Raw genomic sequence first — 22,978 nt, 5'->3', positions numbered from 1 at the left:
ATGTACTCTTCTATTTTGCTTTCTGTCAATAATGTTTGCATCGAAGCACACTGAGACAGATTTAGACTGAGTTCAAATAATTACTGAAAAACACTGCGCAACACACGAACACTGAGCTCAAGACCAGATCAATCCATTCTCCCACTTCCTAGTGACGCATCTTTGACAGAGTCACAAAGAGCCCCAGTTTCTTCATCTGTAAAGTGTGAATAATGATATTTATCACAGGATTATGGTGAAGATTCAATTTAAAAATATTTGTGAAATCACTTTTCTCATGGATCCATATAGGGTTCTTGGAATTTGACAGACCATTGAAATTAAATCCCAGTCCTACCACTAAGCAGCCGTGTGACCCTGTAAAATCGGAATAATGCTGCTCACCTCTCTCCTTCATTCAGTAACTCTATACTATAGCTACTGAGCACTGACTGTGGACAGGCATCAACACTGTTCTAGTCACTGCACACAGAGCAGTAAGTAAGACCCATAACCTCTCTATCCTGTGGTGCTTTAGGTATAATGCGAAGAGGCAGACAACAAATAAGTAAACAAATAACACAGCTTGGAACTGTGATAAAGCCCAAGAGGGAAATAGATAGACTGTTATGATAAAACTAGAAGTGGTGAGGGGGTACACCAATTTAGTGGGAAAAGTTCTCTGAAGAAGGGGTGCTTCAGTTGAGTCCTAAAGAATGAGAAGAAATGCAATTAAAGTAGGGAAGAGTAGTCGAAGAAGGAACAGCACATACACAAGTCGTGGGCTAGAAACTTGCTTCTTGAAGGTAATATGTTCCTGAAAAAAACTCTTGCAGAGAGAATTCTAAGCAAAAACATAACCACCACTAACTATTAATTGCAAAGGGAAAAAGGTTGTATATACCGATATCTAAAAATTGATGTCCACTTTGCTAAGTAAAACACCAAATCCCAGAAAAAAATGGACACAAGAATTAACATTAGCTATAATCTGACATAGCATTTTTCTTTCATTAGTTACTCAAGGAGAGATAGTTGTTTTGATCTCATTAAATTCTTTCATAATGATGACACACACTGAACTTAAAGCTAAGCTCACAAATAAACATTTATGTTATGACACTCAATGTTTATATAATTAATCTTTTAGTGCCCCAAATCCCTTTAAATAACATAGAGAGAAAAGTCAATGAAAAAAAGTCAGAGGGGGGCCAGCCCCATGGCATAGTGGTTAAGTTCAGCATGCTCCACTTCAGCGGCCCAGATTCACGGGTTCAGATTCTGGGTGTGGACTTACACGACTCATCAGCCATGCTGAGGCAGCAACTCATATACAAAACAGAGGGAGACTGGCACAGATGTTAGCTCAGGGCTAATCTTCCTCACCAAAAAAAAAAAAAAAAAAAAAGTCAGAGGGCCTAAGGCATAAGATCATTGCTGCTATAAATGAACAAATCATGATGATGGAGAAAATGCAACACACATCAACAGTATAACTGCAAAGATGCCCTTTCTCCAGTCATGCAAAAGGCATGCAAAGTCCAAGCCAGACCTTACAAATGCCAAAAAAAAAAAGTTTGGTTCAGGGAGCACACAAAATTCCTCATATAGTTAAAAGACCAAATGAGCTTATCATTTTACAGATAAGGAAGCTGAGGAAGCTTGACCAAGGTCACTCAACTAGCTGGGGTAGAACCAGCATTAACCGGGTAGTGGGTTCCAGGCCCACTATTAACTTCCCTGCGGCACCTCATCAACGCTGCCATTGTGCTATTAGCATTAAATCACTAATAACTGTGAGTTATTTTCAGCATTTCCTCATGGTACCCAAATTAGGATTACCTTAAAAATATTTTTGCCAGGGTTAAAAAAGCATTATTTGTCCAAAGTGATTCATTAAACGAGACTACATCTGCTTAACTTAGCTGATTTTCCTTTTTTTCCTTCTTTATAAAGAAGGAATATATATTGTAGGAATATGGTTACACCACAAATTTTATACCTAAAATGCCACTGGATTAATTTTAATTTCTCTTTCACCTCTAAAAACTTTAAAGAAAATTCCATAATGTTCTTTTCAGAGGGCTCTTCTAGCTATTTTGGTCTTTTCTCTATCAGTAGCTAATAGTAACTCTAAAACAGAGCTTGGCTTCCTGGTAAGAGAAAAGCCTTGTTCTCAGCATTTTCAGTGTATTATGATCGTATGCATTCATGCCAACACAGTGCCTGAGCAGGTCCCAGCAGTCTTACCTCGGGCTTCTCCTCAGGTCTCTCTTTTTCTGGGAGGTCCTTCTTCCCCAATCCCACAGACTGAGTCACGCGCCATAGTAACATGCACAACAGCAGCACAGAACAGAACTACCAGAATTTCTCTCCCTTGCTAGACTTTATGACCTCTGAACTGTGTTTTGTTCATCAATATGTATCCCTTCTAGCACAGTATCCGGCACATGGTAAGCCCCAAGTTAATACTGTGGAATGAATAAATGATCATTCACTATTTCCCAGAGTAAATATGCATTGCTTCTATGAAGGAAAAAACAATTTAAAAAAATAAAGCTTATTTGTAATTATTGTCTATTCATACACTGTGGTAGCAAAATCTCTTTTAACCCTTATTTTCTGTGTTTTCCTAACAACTTTAAGAGGAAAAATATTACCTGTCACCCCTCAATGGGTATAATGCTTTTTTCCTCCAATTAAGGAGCATTAAAGCAGGAGATGAGGAGATGCGGATGGTGCCATTGCTTTGCGGAGCCTGTCATGTTCCTTGTAGTTGCCACATCTTACCTGAGTCATCCGAGCTCTTAATCCTAATGCTCTAAATTCTAAACTATAAAGGACCACTCCTTATTTCCTTCTTTCCAACCAACTCTAATACCTAAACACTGCCAGCTACAATGCTGGGTTTCTATAAAACTCCTTTTAACTTGAACTATTTTCATTCCCTAGCATATCCTGGACATAAAATAACAAAAGAATTCTTTAATCAAATGAGCACTGCATGGGGCTGTCCGCTGGGCTGAGTGGTTAAGTTCTCACGCTCTGCTCCGGCGGCCCAGGGTTTCGCTGGTTCGGATCCTGGGCACGGACATGGCACCACTCGTCAGGCCATCCTGAGGCGGTGTCCCACATGCCACAGCTAGAAGGACCCACAACTAAAAATACACAACTGTGTGCTGGGGGTATTTGGGGAGAAAAAAGCAGGAAAAAAGAAAGATTGGCAACAGTTGCTAGCTCAGGTGCCAATCTTTAAAAAAAAAAAAAAAAAAGAGCACTGCAGTCTTACTGTCGTTCCCACACTATGCACGGCCATTAATGCCTTCAGTTCAATTGTACATTGGTGGACTTGGGTAAGTCAAGTGCTCCCTTGTTGATAAACTGGGCACTTATACATGAGGTGCTAAACTTGTGGGTCAAAAACCATTTAGAAATAATAACTGCATGTTATTTTTGCTTTAACTGAAATATTAATGTTTATTGAATAAAATATACTGAAAACATCAACTGAACATACAGAACTATCCTTTATTATCAAACTTATAAAAAGTGAAAGGATGATGTATCAGAACGACTGACACTGCTATACAGGAAGCATCAGTCAAGTGCAAAAATTAAACTTCACTCGTGCGATCTTTTCTTCCAAGCAATTAATATTTTCCAGGATCATGAGTATGATAATTTTAGACTCAATACTATCTTTACAACACGTATTATTGCAAATTTCACACAAAATTATAGCAAAACAAAAATGAGAAGTCTCATCATCCGAAGCCAAAACATGCTAGTGAAACTTAAAGTCACTTTATTTTCCAAGGAAAACAAATGAAAATAAAGAGGATTTTCAAAAAGCATAACCAAAGGAATGTCCATTTATGGGCCAGAATACTATTTTTAAAAAGTCATAGTACCACAGTACAACCCGTTACCTACTGATGTATAAGTGGAATGGCTGAAATTACTGCTAAGTATTCCCTCAACAAGTAAAGCAAAACAAAAACACATCATTAAAGATTACAAAAAGATGGTATTAACTGATTAATACATGAATTCACACTATAAGAGAAGTACAATACCTTCTAATACTCCTATGTCTATATTTAAACCAGTTTATGCATAATTTTTTTCACCTCAAAATTCTCAACTGATTTTCTCAATTACATAAATCAAGGCTTTTTATGTGAAATATCTTTAGATATTGTGTATATTCTGTAATGATCACAAACCTCTTTGGCTATGAAAATTTGTCTATCAGCTCAAAATTTATATTCTTTTGTTTCCTCTATAAAAAATTATTTCCTCTATAAATTTATTCTGCATGAATTCTGACTTAGATTACAAAGCATAAGACCAGAGAGTATGTAAGTACATATAAACACAAGTGGTTATAAATGATTACGTTTTCCATGTTATAAAAACAAAACAAAACCTTTTAAAAATATTATGTGATAGGCAAGAAGATAAAGTGCCTATCACCCCAAGCCTACAGCATAACTTTTTCATACTATATTAAATACGTTCGTTCTTACTACTCTCTTCAAAATAATCATTTTCACGTCCACATAACATTCATCTACTGGATATCCTTCAGCTTGTCTTCTAACCTCACCATTTCACCGACACTATTTTTGTCAAGGTCTCCAAATCAGTGGTGTGCTAGAGCCAGCTTGAACATCCTACAAGAACTGATTATTAAACTTTCAGAAAATCTGCAACCTGGTTCTTAAACTGTTGATAGCTTGAAATCAGCCATAGTGGAAATATTTAGATGAAAGAAATCAAGAAAAGCAAAAACTGAGGGCCTCCCTCTCCCCTGCCCCCGACCTCTTCTTCCCACAGACCTTTGTTAAACATTCATCAGCACCCTACTGATGCTCTATAAACCCAACGGACATTTCCATTCATCCTCTTTCAGTTTCTCTCATACTCCTCCTACTTCTTTGGCAGTTGCTTTCTCAATTTCCCTTGCTGGTTCCTCCACCCCTACCTAGTCTCTAAATCCAACTGCCTGCCTGATATCTCTCCTTGATTTTTAAAACTTAATATATCCTAAAATTAAACGCTTGATTGCTCTTTCCCACCAAAAACTAATAGGTGCTTAGAAATGCAGCATGGTAGAAAGAGTTCTGAGTTGGGAATCAGACAGATAAGGGTTCAAATCCCAGTTCTTTAGTCTTATGGGCAATATGTTTTCTCTTCACGCCTATTTACTTACCTGTCAAATGGAAGTAACAACATATATTTTGCATTTGCAGAAAATTAAATGAATTAATAGTATGCAAAGCACCTACTACAGTTACTAGCATATAGTAGATGCTCAGTAAATGTACCTATCATTTTATTTTATGCTCAATAAATGCTGAAATGAATGGATCACTAACTGAGGAGGAGGACTACAAAAGAACGACAAAATGAAAAAGAGGCACACCTGTGTTCTAATATTCTGAGAAAAGCTATATCCATCTTCTACAGATCTAAGTACCACAGAAAATTAATTATTAATCATAATTGATAGCATGGTTAACAAATCTTAAAAACATGTACACCAAGTAATTTAAGTTCCATACATTTATTTAAATAACTAATCATTGATATGTAAATAATTTAATTAAAAGATTATTTTTAAGGTGGTTGTTATAGCAAAATTTGGAAACAACTTTCAAATTAGTAACATTAATGGAATTATAATCAATTACTATGCAGCCCACCATTAAAAATTATGCTGAACAGAATACATTATTACATGGAAATATAGTTATATTGTCAGGACAAAACAGATTATGTAAGTATGATCTCATAAATAGGAACAAAAACAGAATATGGTGATGAGATCATGGGCTGTTTTCCTTTTCTTTTATTTGTTACCTATATTTTTTATTTTTTCTAAATTTATCAAGTAACACCTATGCAACAGGAAACAATACACTTCTATAGTGCTTGATCAAGAAATTAATTAACCCCAGATCTCAGTTTCTGTTCTTTAAATGTCCTTTTGCTCTAACACATGCTTTAAAAAGCATATTTCAAATTTATGGTAAGCTAATTTTAACCAACTTTCTATATCTTTAAAATTTTTCACTAAAGTTATCCCTAAATCCATATATAATTTTCTATATATAATTATTAAATTCAAACAACTATTAAATTTACATTCATAATTAGGACATTACATGTGCAGCACTGTGGCATATTTTTACTTTCCACTTGGTATTTTGTCTAACATCTTAAATTACCCAGCTTCATTGCCCTAACAAAAGGAAGATGTCAGGTGCTATCCTGTCAGGACGCTTGCAAATCTAGGGACCCCAATGTCATCACAGACCAGAGAATTTCAAGCTCTAGCAAAGGACTAGGATAGTTGTTGTAGTTGTTGGTTCTGGTTTTAATTTCCAATCAGCTGTTGATTGCTACTTTGTAAAATGCAGTAACAAATGCTGAGGCACTGTCAAATTGCTAAAAGAATTTCTGAACACTTACTCTCAATTTCAGTACTTATCTGTACCAGACACTAAGTAGTACTGTTAAGGTAACAAGCCCACAAAACAGAACTGAAAACAATTCAAGTTAAGCTTAAAGCACTATCTAGAAGTTTGGGGCAAATTTACACCTAAAAAAGAATGGACTTGGGGCCGGCCCAGAGGCGCAGCAGTGAGGTGCGCACGTTCCGCTTCGGCAGCCTGGGGTTCACTGGTTCAGATCCCAGGTGCAGACATGGCACCACTTGGCAAGCCATGCTGTGGTAGGCGTCCGACATATAAAGGAGAGGAAGTTGGGCACGGATGTTAGCTCAGGGCCAGTCTTCCACTGCAAAAAGAGGAGGACTGGCAACAGATGTTAGCTCAGGGCTAATCTTCCTCAAACAAAAAAAGAAAGAAAGAAAAAAAAGGAATGGACTTGTAGAAAGGAATCAGTCCAAAAGAAAAAGTCAAGAACTGGGAAGGCCATAGGGAAGGGCAGGAATAGATAGAAAGTGACAAGGTAGTGGGTAGATAACTACCACTGTCTGTGTTGTGCTTATGACTACTCATATAGCGACCATTCTTCCCTGGCCTCCAAACAGGCATTGCACCATCAATTTCAATCAATCACTGCAAAGGGCAATGAGGAGTAATGCTGTTTGATGCAATTAGATGTCAATATACACAATAGTCAATACATGGGCGATTCTTTCTCAAGGAAACCCTTTACAAGAACATCTAGCCTCACACTTACATATTCGCTCTGTCTTCTTGATCTTGTTTCCTGCCTTTCCAACTAAGCTATTACCGTTATATCAAATTTTCTTCCTGTAGTCTCTATTCTTCAGTCTTCAAAATTCAAGCCATAAATCTATAAGCCAAACTATTTAAACTGACTTGAAACTTGATTAAAAGAAAATAAAAACAAAAAAGACACCTAACAACCATCAAAAGCCTGCAAGTTCATGTGAATTATCCAACAACCATTAATATTATATCTGCTAACATCTAAACAGATTATTTACATCCGAATATTGTGCAGAACTTGAATTATGCAGTACTGTTAACCAAGATAAATGCTACTTCTCACAGAATCCACAGGAAATAGAGTAATGAGAATGCCATAAAAATAGTATATGTAGTATAGTTTGAATTTTATTCTGCCGATGAGAAGAGTCAGTGGAGCAGTGTAAGCAAGGGGGTAATGGGATCAAATTTGTGTTTTGAAAGATCACTGGCCGCAATATGAAGATGAGATGATAAAGTTCTGCAAAGAGTCAGTGTAGGGTTGACGAGGGTCTGAAGCAGGGTAGAGGGGGTCGAGGTGAAGGGATGATAAGTGGAGGATGCTATTGTTGCTGCTATTGCTAATCAAAGATGATGATGACGGTACTGGTGGTACTGGTGGGAGAACTACCATTATATGAAGGCCTATGAGCCAAGCTCTTAGTATTTAGTACTTATATGCATTATCCAATTTGGTCTTCTCAACAATCCTGTAACTTAGGTACTGTTACTATTTCCCCAGTTCCCAATGAAGATATTAAGGTTTAAGAGATTATGTAACTTGCCCAAAGACATACAACTAGCAAATATAAGAGCTGTGAGCTGTTAGTGGTAGAATCAGTTATATTTTACCTGCCCCAGCACCCTGTCCAATTCTCCTCTTCTTTGGGTAATAGAACCCTGTTTTCAGAGGGGAAGTAGTGGTGGGAACTACTTGTTCCCCTTTACATATAATCATGATGGAATCAATTAAGATGTCCTGTGCTCTTCTGACAAAGAAGGGGGCAGATGTAGACATAAGGAGATAGAACGTCTTTTTCTGTCTGATCACCCAGGTATAAGGACCATTCACTTGTTTCTGAAAAATATTTTTTTTATTACCCCCATTATGAATGGAGATTTGACACCAATAGCTGTAGTGCTCTTTTCTCCAAGTCTCTTTGGGTTTCTCTTCCGGCCACTCCACACACACCAATGCCAAGTGGGACTCAGTTGAACTTAGGAAATCAATAACTACATGATGAAAAGCATTTATCTTTTCCCAGAAAAATCTGCTTGCAAAATTGAGACGACACTTTGTATCTGCATATCTTTATATGTCATTATGCCACCTTATATGTTTGCCTTATCCTATACTTGGAGCTACCTGGGCCATTCTTTGCTACCATATGAAGACAGTCTGTTAACACACACAAAAAAGCAGAATTCAGAGACAGAGAAAGACTTTCCAGTTATATGAGCCAATAAATTCCTTTTTTGCTAATTTGGATTTCTGTGGCTTCCATCTTCGAGCAAATTAATTTAGAAAATGGTGTCAGAAAATAGGGTGATACAAGTGACAGGACCTAGAATGTAAAACTTGTTTAGTAAAGGAAGGATGCAGAGTAGTGAAAGTCTCCTCATGTCCTAACAGGAAGTTGGCACCCCTCACTGTACAGTTAAACTGTGGCCTGTTGTCTTGGAACTGAGGCCACCTAACTAATGAGGTCAATGCTTTAGAGAACTTGGTATGAAAATATCAGAAGGATGGAAAGCGTTGGTTACTTCTTACTGCCTTTACTAAGTCCTATAAGAAAGAGACAAGCTGGCAAGTTTGAAAGTAGAAAGGACACAGACGCAACTAGCTAAGAGGTGCTCTTCTCAATTATAGCAACAAGCCAAAAAGACTGAGAATCAGATAATCGTGCTTCTTGAGGAACCACATAATTCTACGACCCAAGTAATAAAAGAGGGAATGTGGGAAACTAGACTGCACCCTAGAAGGGGAAGCTTGATCATCTATGGCCATGTACAATATTTATGAATGTTGGATGATGTTAGTTCCTACATTTGTTTAATTAAATCTTACCCTTTCCATAAAAATATCTCTATTTGAATTCTGTTCATATTTTTTTGAAGTGTTTACACTTTATATAATTGGGTCATATTCTCTATTCTACTTTATAAAATTTTGACACAAAATATTTAGAAACAAATAAAACTGATAATACACACTTAATTTACAAAATAAGCTAAATAAACAAGGAGAGAGTAGAGAAGTATGAATTTAAGAGAGTTACTCTGTCCACTTTTCTCACAATGCCCTTAGTTCCCCATTCAGAACAAATTAAGGTTATCCTGGTCTTATTTAGATGTAAAAAGTTAAAACAATAAAGTTACTATCTCAAGGCATCCTTCCCCCCATCTCTGACCAACCCAGATATCTTCCATGATAATAGAAAGAATCAAACTTACTCCTTCTGTCCCAAATTGAAACTTAAAATACATATTCACAGTGGGCATTGTTTTAAATGGTAGTTACGTATTATTGCAGTGATATATTGATAAACTTAAGGTAGATAATGACATAAAAAATGACTTTTGGGAGTTGGCCTGATAAGCTAGCCACCAATTACAATATCTAGTCTATAAAACCAGATTCAAAAACCCTCTATATAAGAGCCTTTTGGCATACAACCCTATCACAAACTGATCAATTGAATATTTCCAAGTTGACAGCAAGTCATTACATATCACGTAGGATACTTTAATTAGTGATTCTTCAGGAAAAAATGTAATCTCACCCCATTTTTTTCACTATATTGATAAAAAATGTCAACTAGAACTACATTTGATTCCAACTTAAAGATACAACAAAAAAAAGTTAACACCAAGAGAAAATCTCTAAGAAAAGTACATATGATGACCAAGTACCTATGATGGAAGTTTTTAAAAATCAGCATAAAGAAATGATAGTATCTTCTGTTCTTTTAGAGAAAATTAGATAATATAATGTTAAAGTAAATGTGTCACTAATCTGCATTAAATTTGTTAGAAGCACACTCTTAAGGGATGCATTTCTTTTTTTTCAACAAGCCAGACACACTACATAGAATCTGATACAACATAACAAGTCATTCCAGGCCTAGGCTTACTTGGTTAAAACATGACTTCTAGGGGTACCCAAACTAAACAAAATCCTCATATAGTTTATATGATACAAAACAAGAAAGGTTTGATTATTCAACTAAATTAGAAACAAACATTTAAAAACCCCAAGTTTATATATCACTGAACTATGATTACTTATTTATAATCAACTGAGGACTGTAACAGACCCAAATAATGACATCAATGATATGAACGTAAATAAAATTATAAGATCATAACTCTCTTTACTAGCTATCTATAAGGCATTGAACCAATAAACATTATAGGGACTCTTACCTGCAAAGCTTTCTACATTGTCCTTAGAAAAACGGCCAACATTTTTTCCCATCAATGAAGAGATTATTTTATTTTATTTTATTTTATTTTTTATTTATTTTTTTTAAAGATTGGCAATGGTTGCTAGCTCAGGTGCCCATCTTTTTTATTTTCCTTCCTTCTTTTTCTCCCCAAAGCCCCCCAGTACATAGTTCTATATTTTCATTGTGGGTCCTTCTAGTTGCGGCATGTGGGATGCTGCCTCAGCATGGCCTGATGAGCAGTGCAATGTCCACACCCAGGATCCAAACCGGCAAAACCCTGGGCAGCCAAAGTGGAGCATGCAAACTTAACCACTTGGCCATGGGGGCCGGCCAAAAGAGTTAATTTTAGAACATAAGATTTATGGAATAATGACCAAATTCTGAGGCAAGACCAATGTGGAAATTCAATTTTACAAAAATATATATAGGAAACCCTAAAGGATCCATTGGAAAACTATTACAAATAATGAACAACTACAGCAAAGTTGCAGATACTAAATCAACTCACAAAAATCAGTTGCATTTCTGTACTCAATGAACTTACAGAAAGAGAACTCAAGAATACAATCCCATGTACAATCATAACTAAAAGAATAAAGTACCTAGGAATAAATTTAACAAAGGAGGTGAAGGAATTATACAATGAAAACTATAAGATATTATTGAAAGAGAGAGATAATGACATAAAGAGGTGAAGAGATTCCATGCACACGGAATGGAAGAATAAACATAGTTAAAATGTCCATACTTCCCAAGGCAATCTACAGATTCAGTGCAATCCCAATCAGAATGCCAATGACATTCTTCGTGGAAATAGAACAAAGAATCCTAAAATTCATATGGGACAACCAAAGACCCCGAATTGCTAAAGCAATCCTGAGAAAAAAGAACAAAGCTGGAGGCATCACAATCCCTGACTTCAAAACGTACTACAAAGCCATAGTGATCAAAACAGCATGGTACTGGTACAAAAACAGACACACAGATCAATGGAACAGAACTGAAAGCCCAGAATAAAACTGCATATATACAACAACTGATCTTTGACAAACAAATCAAGAACATATAATAGAGAAAACATAGTCTCTTCAATAAGTGGTGTTGGGAAAACTGGACAGCCACATGCAAAAGAATGAAGACAGACCACTATCTCACATCATACACAAAAATAAACTCAAAATGGATCAAAGACTTGGGGCTGGCCCCATGGCCGAGTGGTTAAGTTCGCGTGCTCCGCTGCAGGCGGCCCAGTGTTTCGTTAGTTCGAATCCTGGGCGCGGACATGGCACTGCTCATCAGACCACGCTGAGGCAGCGTCCCACATGCCACAACTAGAAGAACCCACAACGAAGAATACACAACTATGTACCGGGGGGGCTTTGGGGAGAAAAAGGAAAAAATAAAAAATCTTTTAAAAAAAAAAAAAATGGATCAAAGACTTGAAGATGAGTCCTGAAACCATAAAACTCCTGGAAGATAATATAGGCAGTACACTCTTTGACATCGAACTAAAAAGGATCTTTTCAAATACCATGTCTTCTCAGACAAGGGAAACAAAAGAAAAAATAAACAAGTGGGAGTGCATCAGACTAAAGAGTTTCTGCAAGGCGAAAGAAACTAGGATCAAAACAAAAAGACAACCCACCAATTGGGAGCAAATATTTGCAAATCATACATCTGACAAGGGGTTAATTTCCACAATATATAAGGAACTCACACAACTGAACAATAAAAAAACAAACAACCTGATCAAAAAATGGGCAGAGGATATGAACAGACATTTTTCCAAAGAAGATATACAGATGGCCAATAAACACATGAAAAGATGTTCAACATCACTAATCATCAGGGAAATGCAAATCAAAACTACACTAAGATACCATCTTATGCCTGTTAAAATAGCTATAATCATTAAGACTAAACATGATTGTTGGAGAGGGTGTGGAGAGAAGGGAACCCTCATACACTGCTGGTGGGAGTGCAAACTGGAGCAGCCACTATGGAAAACAGTATGGAGATTCCTCAAAAAATTAAAAATAGAACTACCATATGATCCAGCTATCCCACTACTGCTTATCTACCCAAACAACTTGAAATCCACAATCCAAAGTAACAATATGTACCCTTATGTTCATTACAGCACTGTTCACAATAGCCAAGACAGGGAAACAGTCCAAGTGCCCATCAACTAATGATTGGATAAAGAAGATGTGGCATATATATACAATGGAATATTGCTCAGCCATAAAAAAAGACAAAATTATCCCATTTGCAACAACAAATGGAAGGACCTGGAGGGAATTACGCTAAACGAAATAAGCCAGACTGAGAAAGACAAACACCAGATGATTTCTCATATGTGGAATATAAACAAATACATGGACAAAGAAAACAGTTCAGTGGTTACCAGGGGAGGGGGGCGGGGGGTGGGCACAGGGGGTGAAGGGGAGCACTTTCTGTGGTGACAGACAAGAAGTAATGTACAACTGAAATTTCACAATGATGTTAACTATTACAAATTCAAATTAAAAAAAAGGGAGATGTAACAAAAAAAAACACCCACACATCTATGGGTAGCTAATCTTCGACAAAGGAGCTAAGAACATACAATAGACAAAAGAAAGTCTCTTAAATAAATGGTGTTGGGAAAACTGGACAGCCACATGCAAAAGAATGAAAGTAGACCGTTATCTTTCACCATACACAAAAATTAACTTAAAATGGATTAAAGACTTGCAGGTAAGATGTGAAACCATAAAACTCCTAGAAGGAAATATAGGCAGTACACTCTTTGACATGGAACATAAAAGGATCTTTTCAAATACCATGTCTTCTCACACAAGGGAAACAAAAGAAGAAATAAACAAACGGGACTTTATCAGACTAAAGATCTTCTGCAAGGCAAAGGAAACTAGGAACAAAATGAAAAGACAACCCATCAACTGGAGAAAATATTCACAAATCACATATATGACAAGGGGTTAATCTCCAAAATATATAAAGAACTCATATAATTCAACAACAAAAAAACAAACAACCCGATCAAAAACGGGCAGAGGATCTGAACAGACATTTTTCCAAAGAAGATACACAGATGCCCAACAGGCACATGAAAAGATATTCAACATCACTAATCAGCAGGGAAATGCAAATAAAACCTACACTGAGATACCACCTAACATCCATCAGAATGGCTATAATTAATAAGACAAAAAATAAAAAATGTTGGAAAGGATGTGGAGAAAAGGGAACCCTCATACACTGATGGTGGGAATGCAAACTGGTACAGCCACTATGGAAAATAGTATAGAGATTTCTCAAAAAATTAAAAAGAGAAATAGCATACGACCCAACTATCCCACTACTGGGTATTTATCCAAAGAACTTGAAATCAACATCCAAAGAGACTTATGCACCCCTATGTTCACTGCAGCATTATTCATAATAGCCAAGACGTGGAAGTAACCCAAGTGCCCAAAAATGGATGAATGGATAAATATGTGGTATATATATACAATGGAATACTGCTCAGCCATAAAAAAAGACAAAATCATCCCATTTGTAACTACATGGATGTACCTTGAGGGTATTATGTTAAGTGAAATAAGCTAGACAGAGAAAGACAAACACCATATGATTTCACTCATAAGTGGAAGATAAACAGACGGACAAAAAGAACAGACTAGTGTTTACCAGAGGAGAAGGTGTTTGGGGGCTTGGCATAAGGGGTAAAAGAGCACATATATATGACAGACAAATAATAATGTACAACTGAAATTTCACAACGTGATAAACTATTACGACTTCAATAAAAAAAATGAAACCAACTAACTGGTCTTTTTTGGGAATAAAACTTTGAAATAAAGGATTAACTATTATTATAGATTATAGTCTATATAATGTCTGATTACTTTATTCAAAATTGCTTTTGCTAAGCCTATATATTTTGTTCAGTGTTGTCTACACTAAGTAAATGATAAAGAATTATAAAAGGTTTACACTAACTAAATGATAACATTCTTTTTAATAAGGATTCCTATGCCCTTTTAGTTTGTGATTTCTTTTGTCTTACAAAGTAGACAGTAAGCTTCTTTGGGGCAAGAGCTCCAAAATCCATTTATTTCCTTGAACATTTTGAATGAGGTATTCTATTTTGTATCCCCACCACCTATCGTAGACCTGGTACAAATAAATACTACATAAATTTTGCATTTATAGAAAGAATAATTCCTCATGATACATATAATTGTAGTCTCACTTTAGTCTCAACCTCATTTTCCACCTTGCTGACAGAAACTTTTTTTTGAAAGCATCAAACTTCATTGCTCTCATGCCAAAAAACCCTTTCACGGCTTTACACTGCCGTCTGAATAAAATAAAAACTCCTTGGGACAAACTGCCCTTGTATGCAGCTGCAGCCTACCACTTCTATCTCTGGCCTTCTATCTCTATCTCTCCCATACCCTCCCAGGCACAGGGAACTGGTGTTCTGCTGTCTGCAAGCCTAGATACCCAAAGCTCCCTCTACTTGGACTGCCCTTCCCCTTGGACTGTCTGAATGCCACCTCCTCTAAGAAGCCTTCTACCCATCTCCCATCTTGGTTAGCTGGCCTTCCCACACAGTACTTTTAGGAAAGAAAAAAATTTGCTTCTCTGAGAATAATGGTCATCAAGTAAGCAGAAAACGCTAATGTAATTTGGAGGGGATAATTTCTGGTGTCAGGACGATCACAAGAACGTGTGAATTTGGATAAAATTTAAGAGCATGTATAAAGATTAGAAATATCTAGTTTCTTGAATTTGGGAATTTATGAAGGTCATAGGTTATTCTTTGTGAAAATCAAGAGTCTGGAATACTATTACAATGCTTATATTTTTGTCAGATACTATGGACTCCGCTGCATATTAACAACAGTAATGTAAATATAACACATTCTACTAAAACAACATCCAATATTAACAGATGTGTTCATAAATATCTGTCCCCTCACAAGTAAATCTCTCTAATACTGATGCTCAGTTTTGAGTATATTGTTCATGTCATGTATCTCAATTAACTTTGACACCTTTTCCCAGGTGGAACGCGAATATTATTTTGTTTCGTTGGTATAGAATGCATTCTATAAGAAGTGAAACACTATAGCCACACAGGTCACAGTAGAATTACCATTCTCAATCTCATTATGATTTAGGAGACACTTTAAGAATCAAAATCAAATGTAGGGAGACAGAAGAATGAAAGGAAATCAAAGGAGCTCTGATTGGGATAGTATAGAGGGGGTTTGAGACAAAAATATCCAGAAGTCGGAGACATTTGAAGAAGCAATAGAGATTCTCTGGCTGGCCTTGCCCAAGTGAACAAACATGCTGTGCACTACCTATGGAGAGGGTCATGTGACAATGACCTGAGGGCCTCTAGGAGCTGAAAGCACTCCTCAGACAACATGAAGCAAGAAAAGGGGAACTTCAGTCCTACATCCACAAGGAACTGAATTTTGCTAACAACCATGAGCTTGTTAAGAGGTCCTTGAGCCTCAGATAAGACCACAAACCCAGCTGAAATCTTGATTTCCGTATGTGAGACTTTGATCAGAGATTCCAACTAAGCTGTGCCTGGATTCCTAAACCACAGAAACTATGAGACAATATATTTGCATTGTTTTAAGCCACTGACTTTGCAGTAATTTGTTAAACAGCAATAGAACCATGTTTTATAACCAAGAAAATATTGCTCTTACATGTGTCTGCTTACAAATCTCATCCACATCAAACATTTGTTTTTTCAAAGAATACACTGCCTTTTCTATAAAATCTAGCAGATAAGCTTCCATTTTCACGAAATTGGGATACTTCAAATGTTATAAAAAGCACTTTATCTCTGAGCTTTGGTTTAATTCAAAAAATATTAGAAAGAGAAAACTGAATTTAAAAGAGTATTTCCCAGGGCTGGCCCTGTGGTCAAGTACTTAAGTTCATGCGCTCTGCTTCAGCGGCCCAGGGTTTCTCCAGTTCAGATACTGGGCATGGACATGGCACCACTCGTCAGGCCATGCTGAAGCAGTGTCCCAGATAGCACAACCAGAAGGACCTACAATTAGAATATACAACTGTGTATTGGGGGGCTTTGGGGAGAAGAAGAAAAAAAAAGAAGTTTCGCAATAGATGTTAGCTCAGGTGCCAATCTTTAAAAAAAACAAAGTGTAGTCCCCTAACTTTTTGCAATCATATTTTAAAGACTTATTATTTTAGAAAATATTTACCATATTCCATGCTTAAGAAAAAAAAATACACATTTAACATACTTCTCTTTTCAGTATTTACGTTAATCACTAAAATATATCATATTAAGAAATACATCATATTGTGGGAGCATATTCACTCATTGTGTGAGTATTTTCATACAATATGTAATGTATAGAAAAAGACAGGACAGACCAATTTCACAATCAAAATAAGTTGTTATAAGATGTTATAATAATAAGTTTTCCAACATAACAATCTGTTTTCATAGCCAAATCTGTCATCTCAAGTTGGGAGAAAGAATTTGGTGATATTACCCATTACACAGTTACAGGGCAAAATAAACTGTCTTTTAGTATCTTCAGAATGTAACAATTGAAATTTTCTTCTGTGCTTTTGTCAAACAGTAAATTTGTAATTAAATAAATTTATGAACACACAATAGATGTTCATATTGTCAGTTGCTTTATTTAATATTTTTTGTATAATTCCAAATAAAGTTTAGTCTTTTAAAAAGAAATCTACTTTAAGTTAGCCTACCTTCCACACTCAAAGTCCCCATTTTAGACTCCAAGAAATCAAATAATGTGCTTGGTGCTGATGGCCTTGCACTTCCCAGTTCCTCTTCATCTTCAGATCTTATTCTCCCCCTGCCTTTTCCTTTACCTTAAGAAAGAAAGCAAGACATGTACATTATACATGCAAAAAAAAAAAAAAGGAGAAAGTACACTAAAACAATCAGCAGACACCTTAAGTAGGATTTGGTATATATTTCTCTTCACATTTTTCTGTATATTCTACATCTTTTATAATAAAGTTTTTAAATGATTATATTAACCATAACCTTTAATTCTCTAAATGACCTATCCAGAAATTTGAATTTATTCATGTAAATTATCTTTGAAGGAAAAAATCATCCTTATAAAATTTTTCTTTAACTTATTTTTTAAAAGAATATAGGATTATGACTTGAAAAATCACATAATAATTTGACAATGCAACGATTAAAGAATAACACTAAATAAAAGTCATGTTCTTGTCAATTTAAAAAACTTTGCAGACTATTTAGTTATTTATACAAGTGGCACAGTTCCAGAAAGAATTAATAGAACCAGTGACTTTATTTTATATTACAGCAATCCTGCTAAATAAGTTATTATTAGACCTATTTTATATAAAGATGAAGACAATGAAACCCAGAGTGACCTGCACAAGTCTCTGTGGTTCAAAACTGGTGCTCCTTCCACTCACCATAATGGTAAATGAAGTGACAGCCCTCAGAGCAACAAGACCCAGCCTCTGTCGACAACATATACTCAATACCATCTGGCACAATGTTTAATTAATTATACCTCTCAGAGGTGGACCCGTAACAGGTTTCTGTTTATTGCTGTTAAGAAGTACATTCAGTGCTGCTTCTAAGTTGTTGCCATTATCCATAAGAGCTTGCCTTGATGCTTCCTTACTAAAGCCCATTTCTGTTATGTGCTTCAGAGCCTTCTCATCAACCTGTAAGGAATGAATAGAAAAACTATGCTGATGGCCAATAAAGAAAACAAGGCATAAGTTTTCAACTATATACTGTTTTTTAACTAAAAATTAGATCTCACACCTATGGAAAAAATGTCATATTAACACAACTTTCACTTGCTGTTTTTTCATACCAATAGTCAAGGAAGAATTCATACAATACATGAGGGGATGCCCTGAATACTCTCTACTTCACAAGTACCAAATGCAAAACAAAGGAAATTTTATAATATGTTAGAATAAGACTTTTGAAGATAATATAGACATTGAAAACTACTTAATTAAAATTTTTCATGATTGATAGTTACCTATTCTAGAAAGGAAATGTAATTTATACAGCACCTCTCCAAAAGTGGAAAGTATAAAATGAAGCTAACAAAATGGTATCTTCTGAGTAGCTTTGTTTTTTCCTATTCTCTATTGTTTCAGTATTCTGCTCTATATTCATGAGCAATACTATCTATGATGCTTTGACAGCCTGTACCCCGAATAGGAAAATCTATTTTACAAATCCCAGGACCCAAAATCTCCTTGAAAAATTTAGACCTGAGAAGAATTCAAGAACTGTTTCAGTAACATAAACATATTTCATGAAGAAATTTCTTGAATCATAGGCAGCTGAGGAAGACTTTATGAACTTTTGTACATCTAAGAGTTAAGATGGATAGGCTTGTATACACATGGCATGCATCTTGCAGACAGCCACTCCGATACCTGTGGAGTCGTCGATAAAAGCACAGCACTTTTTGCTAAATTCCGATTGTATCCTTCCAAACACAGAAGCCTTTCTAACCACAGTAGCTAATGTGTTTAGATCAGAATTGACAAGTAAGAGAAAATTTACATCCCTACTGTAGATACGGTAAAGTAAATGGAAAAAAGACTGGATGTCAAAGCTATAATTCATCCTTCTTATTCAAAAACTTATCTGAATATAAAAAATAAACCTTCTAAAACCTCTCCCTTCCCCAATTATCTCCTAAATAAATATCTAATTAAGAATATTGTTCCATACATAGAACTTGACCAAAAACACCATTACTAATCAACTAATACTCAATCTTTGCATAACTTATTCTACCTGTCCTGTTGGCCTGATCTGCAGTTAACGAAACCGCTCAATCAAGGCGTTGGCAGGGCCATGCTCTCTCTGACAGCTTGAGGGGAGAATCTGCCTTGCCTCTGCTAGCTTCTATTTTTTGTTGGCAATCCGTGGCATTCCTTGGCTTGTAGATGCATAACTGCAGACACATGGCCATCTTCTCACCGTGTATCTTCAGGTCATCTTCTCTCTTTATGTGTTTGTCTCTGTATCCAAAGTTCCCCTCTTTATAAGAAGATTAGATTAGGATTGTACTGGATTAGGGCTCACCCTAGTGACTTCTTTTAAACTTGATACTTCTATAGAGACCCTCTATCCACATACAGTCACATTTTAAAGCACTGGTGGTTAGAACATCAACATACCTTGGGCAGGGGGCAACACACAATTCAATATAAAATACCATCTCTTATCAAAAATTATTTTAAGGACCTATCAGCTGACATCCCAATCAAGTCTTCCTTCAACTGTTGAAAATAAAGAACTGAAAACCATCCAACATGCAAAAGAATTTGGTACCTAGTCATTAGAAAAATTCACGTACATTCAAACTTACACCAGCATTTCAAATTGTTCTTTTGATGGTCTCCCTCATTTCTGAATAAGTTTTTCTGGATATAGAATTCTTGGTTAACAGTTTTTTTCTTTTAGTACTTTCAATATATCATCCCACTGCTTTCGTGCCTCCATAGTTTCTGATGAGAAATTGGCTATTCACCTTATTGAGGATCCCTTATACTTGATGAATTGCTTCTCTCTCACTACTTTCAAGATTTCTCTGTCTTTAGCTTTCAACAACTTGGTTATAACGTGTCTTGGTACGTCTCTCTTTGAGTTTATCCTATTGGGGTTCATTGAGCTTCTTGGATTTGTAGATTTATGATTTCACCAAATTTGGGGATTTGGGGCAATTATTTCTTCAAACACTTTTTCTGTCCCTTTCTCTCTTCTCCTACTGGGACTACCATAACGTGTACGTTGGTAGGTTTGATGGTACTCTATAAGTTCCTAAGGCTCTATTTTTCTTCATTCGTTTCTCTTTCTGCATCTTAGATTGGGTAACTTCAGTTGTCCTATATTAAAGTTCACTGACTCTTTCTCTTGCCTCCTCCAATATGATGTTGAACCTGACTAATGAAATTTTTTATTTCAGCTATCGTTATTTTTTTTTTTTGAGGAAGATTAGCCCTGAGCTAACATCTGCCGCCAATCCTCCTCTTTTTGCTGAAGAAGACTGGCCCTGAGCTCACATCTGTGCCATCTTCCACTACTTTATATGTGGGATGTCTGCCACAGACTGGCTTGCCAAGCAGTGCCATGTCCACACCCGGGATCCGAACTAGGGAACCCCAGGCTGCTGAAATGGAATGTGCGCACCCAACCGCTGTGCCACCGGGCCGGCCCTCAGCTACCATACTTTTAAGCTCTGGAAATTCTATTTGGTTTCTTTTTTATAATTTCTATTTTTCTATTTACATTCCCTACTTGTTCATATATTGTTCCCCCAATTTCTTTTAGCTCTTCATCAATGGTTCCCTTCAGATCTTAGAGCATATTTAGGACAGTTAATTTAAAGTCTTTGTTTAGTAAGTCCAATGCCTCAGCTTCTTCAGGGATGATTTCTGTCAATTTCTTTTTTTTCCTATGAATGGGTCATATTTTGCTATTTTTTGGTACACATTGTAATTTTCTGTTGAGAACTGGAAATTCTGAATACTGTAATGGTGGTAATTTTGGAAATCAGATTCTCCCTTCTCCTCTGGGACTGCTGTTGTTACTTGATGAAGACTGTAGTTGTAAGTTTCTTTAGTGACCTTTCCAGACTTTCTTTGCAAGGATTATATCCCTTGTGGTACGTGATCACTGAAATCTCTGTTCCATTACCTCTGTAGTCAGCCAGTGACCAGCCTCTTTCTTCATCAATCACTATTCTGTACGATGCAAGAGTTTCACTAGGCTCCAGAATTTCAAAATAGTTGCTTCAGACAGTGCTTGTCATTTTAACAGTTGTTTCAGTGGAGGGGCCAATTCCTGGGACTTTCTATTCTGCCATCTTTTTGATATCACTCCTTTCATATATTTTTAATCCTTGCAACAATCCCAAACTGCTGGTCTCTGGTGTGCTAAGGCAAGACATCCCCAGGGAAGTATTCTCAATTTACACAAGTGTAAGAGTATCTTGAGTTTGGGAGCATGTCTTTTTCAGCTCACTGCATCCACTACAACCTGAAAATTCTGACTTTTTTTTTTAAGAATAAGATGATCATATGTTCAAGGAAGAGATTTAGCAGTGGGCATGTGACCTAGTTCTAGTCAATGAGACATAAATGGAATCTGCTGGAGATTTCAGGAAATATTTTCTTATCTGATAAAAGAGGCCCACACCCAGAGAAATGCTCTCTTTTCTTCCTGCCTTTGAACTTTTTGCAGGAAGATTTAACATGTGGAAAACCCTGTAGCCCAGAGAAGAAAGTCAAGAAATCACAGAGATGCCCACCAGAGCTCTAACATTGTTATACTGCTGAATTTATCAACCTTTGTAACCATTACCTCTAAATAAACCTCCATTATTTAAGCTAATCTTAGTATTCTGTACCCTGTGAACAAAATCACCCAAAGTAATTCAACCTCTAAAGGCAGGGAAAATGAATTCTTGTCAGTTTCCTTGTATCTGAGAACACTGCAACACACCAGGAATATCTTTGACTCTTTCCATTTATCTTAAAAATCCATGTATATTTTACAATTGAGTCCATAATATACATGCACTTATTTCAATATATTTTTCCCAGAGAGCAAAACAAAACAAAACCATTTTAGATAAAATTTGAGAAAAGATGTTGGAAAAGGTAGGGAACAGCAGATAACTGTATGTTTGTGATGCGTCATCTTTTAGAATGCAATTTCCATTGAGCATTGAGTGTTTTCTATTTAATCTGATGGCTTTTTATCACTTGATTCTCAAAGACATTATTCAGAGACTAAAAATTTAAGTAAAATGGAAGTTTTAAGTAAATTATTTTTCAAACAATACAATTTTCCATGAGTTAATTACAATCCTTAATGAAAGCCCTCTTAGAGTTGTAACATATATCCATAATATGCTGAACAAAGCCAGTGCTGGTTGTGAGAAAGAATAAAAAAATTATCCAGGCTATTAAAAGAAGTACACATTAACTTTGTGCTTCGTTCTTTAGCCTTACCAGTTCTCTATAGACACCTTCAGGTTTCCCCTCTGATTTGGTTGACTTTTCTTTCTGTAAAATTTCCCTATTTCGGTTACCAGCAGTATTCATGTTGAGATTACTTCTAGCACCACCACCACCTCCTCCAAATGTCTTGGTCTTTAGATAAGAGAAAGATAAAAAGAGATGTAAATAAATAGCATTTTAAAATAGCTCAAAAACTATGCTATGACTAAAAATATCTAGCAA

General features: G+C 36.1%; 1 protein-coding gene across 14 annotated transcripts in view; it reads right to left on the bottom strand.

Moving 5' to 3' along the window:
* Positions 1-22,978, bottom strand: part of TDRD3 (tudor domain containing 3) — a 168,381-nt gene that overhangs the window by 45,014 nt on the left and 100,389 nt on the right. For all 14 annotated transcript variants that reach the window (XR_011493007.1, XR_011493008.1, XM_044779879.2 and 11 more), the window contains 3 exons: positions 22,748-22,888; positions 18,265-18,421; positions 17,453-17,578 (listed from right to left, as the gene is read on the bottom strand). Coding sequence is in view for 12 of the 14 variants with exons in the window: in XM_044779879.2 (XP_044635814.1) it covers positions 17,453-17,578; positions 18,265-18,421; positions 22,748-22,888 (424 nt within the window). In the remaining 2 variants the exon portion in view is untranslated. The remainder of the gene's footprint in view (positions 1-17,452; positions 17,579-18,264; positions 18,422-22,747; positions 22,889-22,978) is intronic.

The sequence above is a fragment of the Equus asinus genome, chromosome 11, assembly GCF_041296235.1.
Source record: "Equus asinus isolate D_3611 breed Donkey chromosome 11, EquAss-T2T_v2, whole genome shotgun sequence".
NCBI classification, from domain to species: Eukaryota; Metazoa; Chordata; class Mammalia; order Perissodactyla; family Equidae; genus Equus; species Equus asinus.
This window is presented reverse-complemented; position numbering and strand designations above follow the sequence as displayed.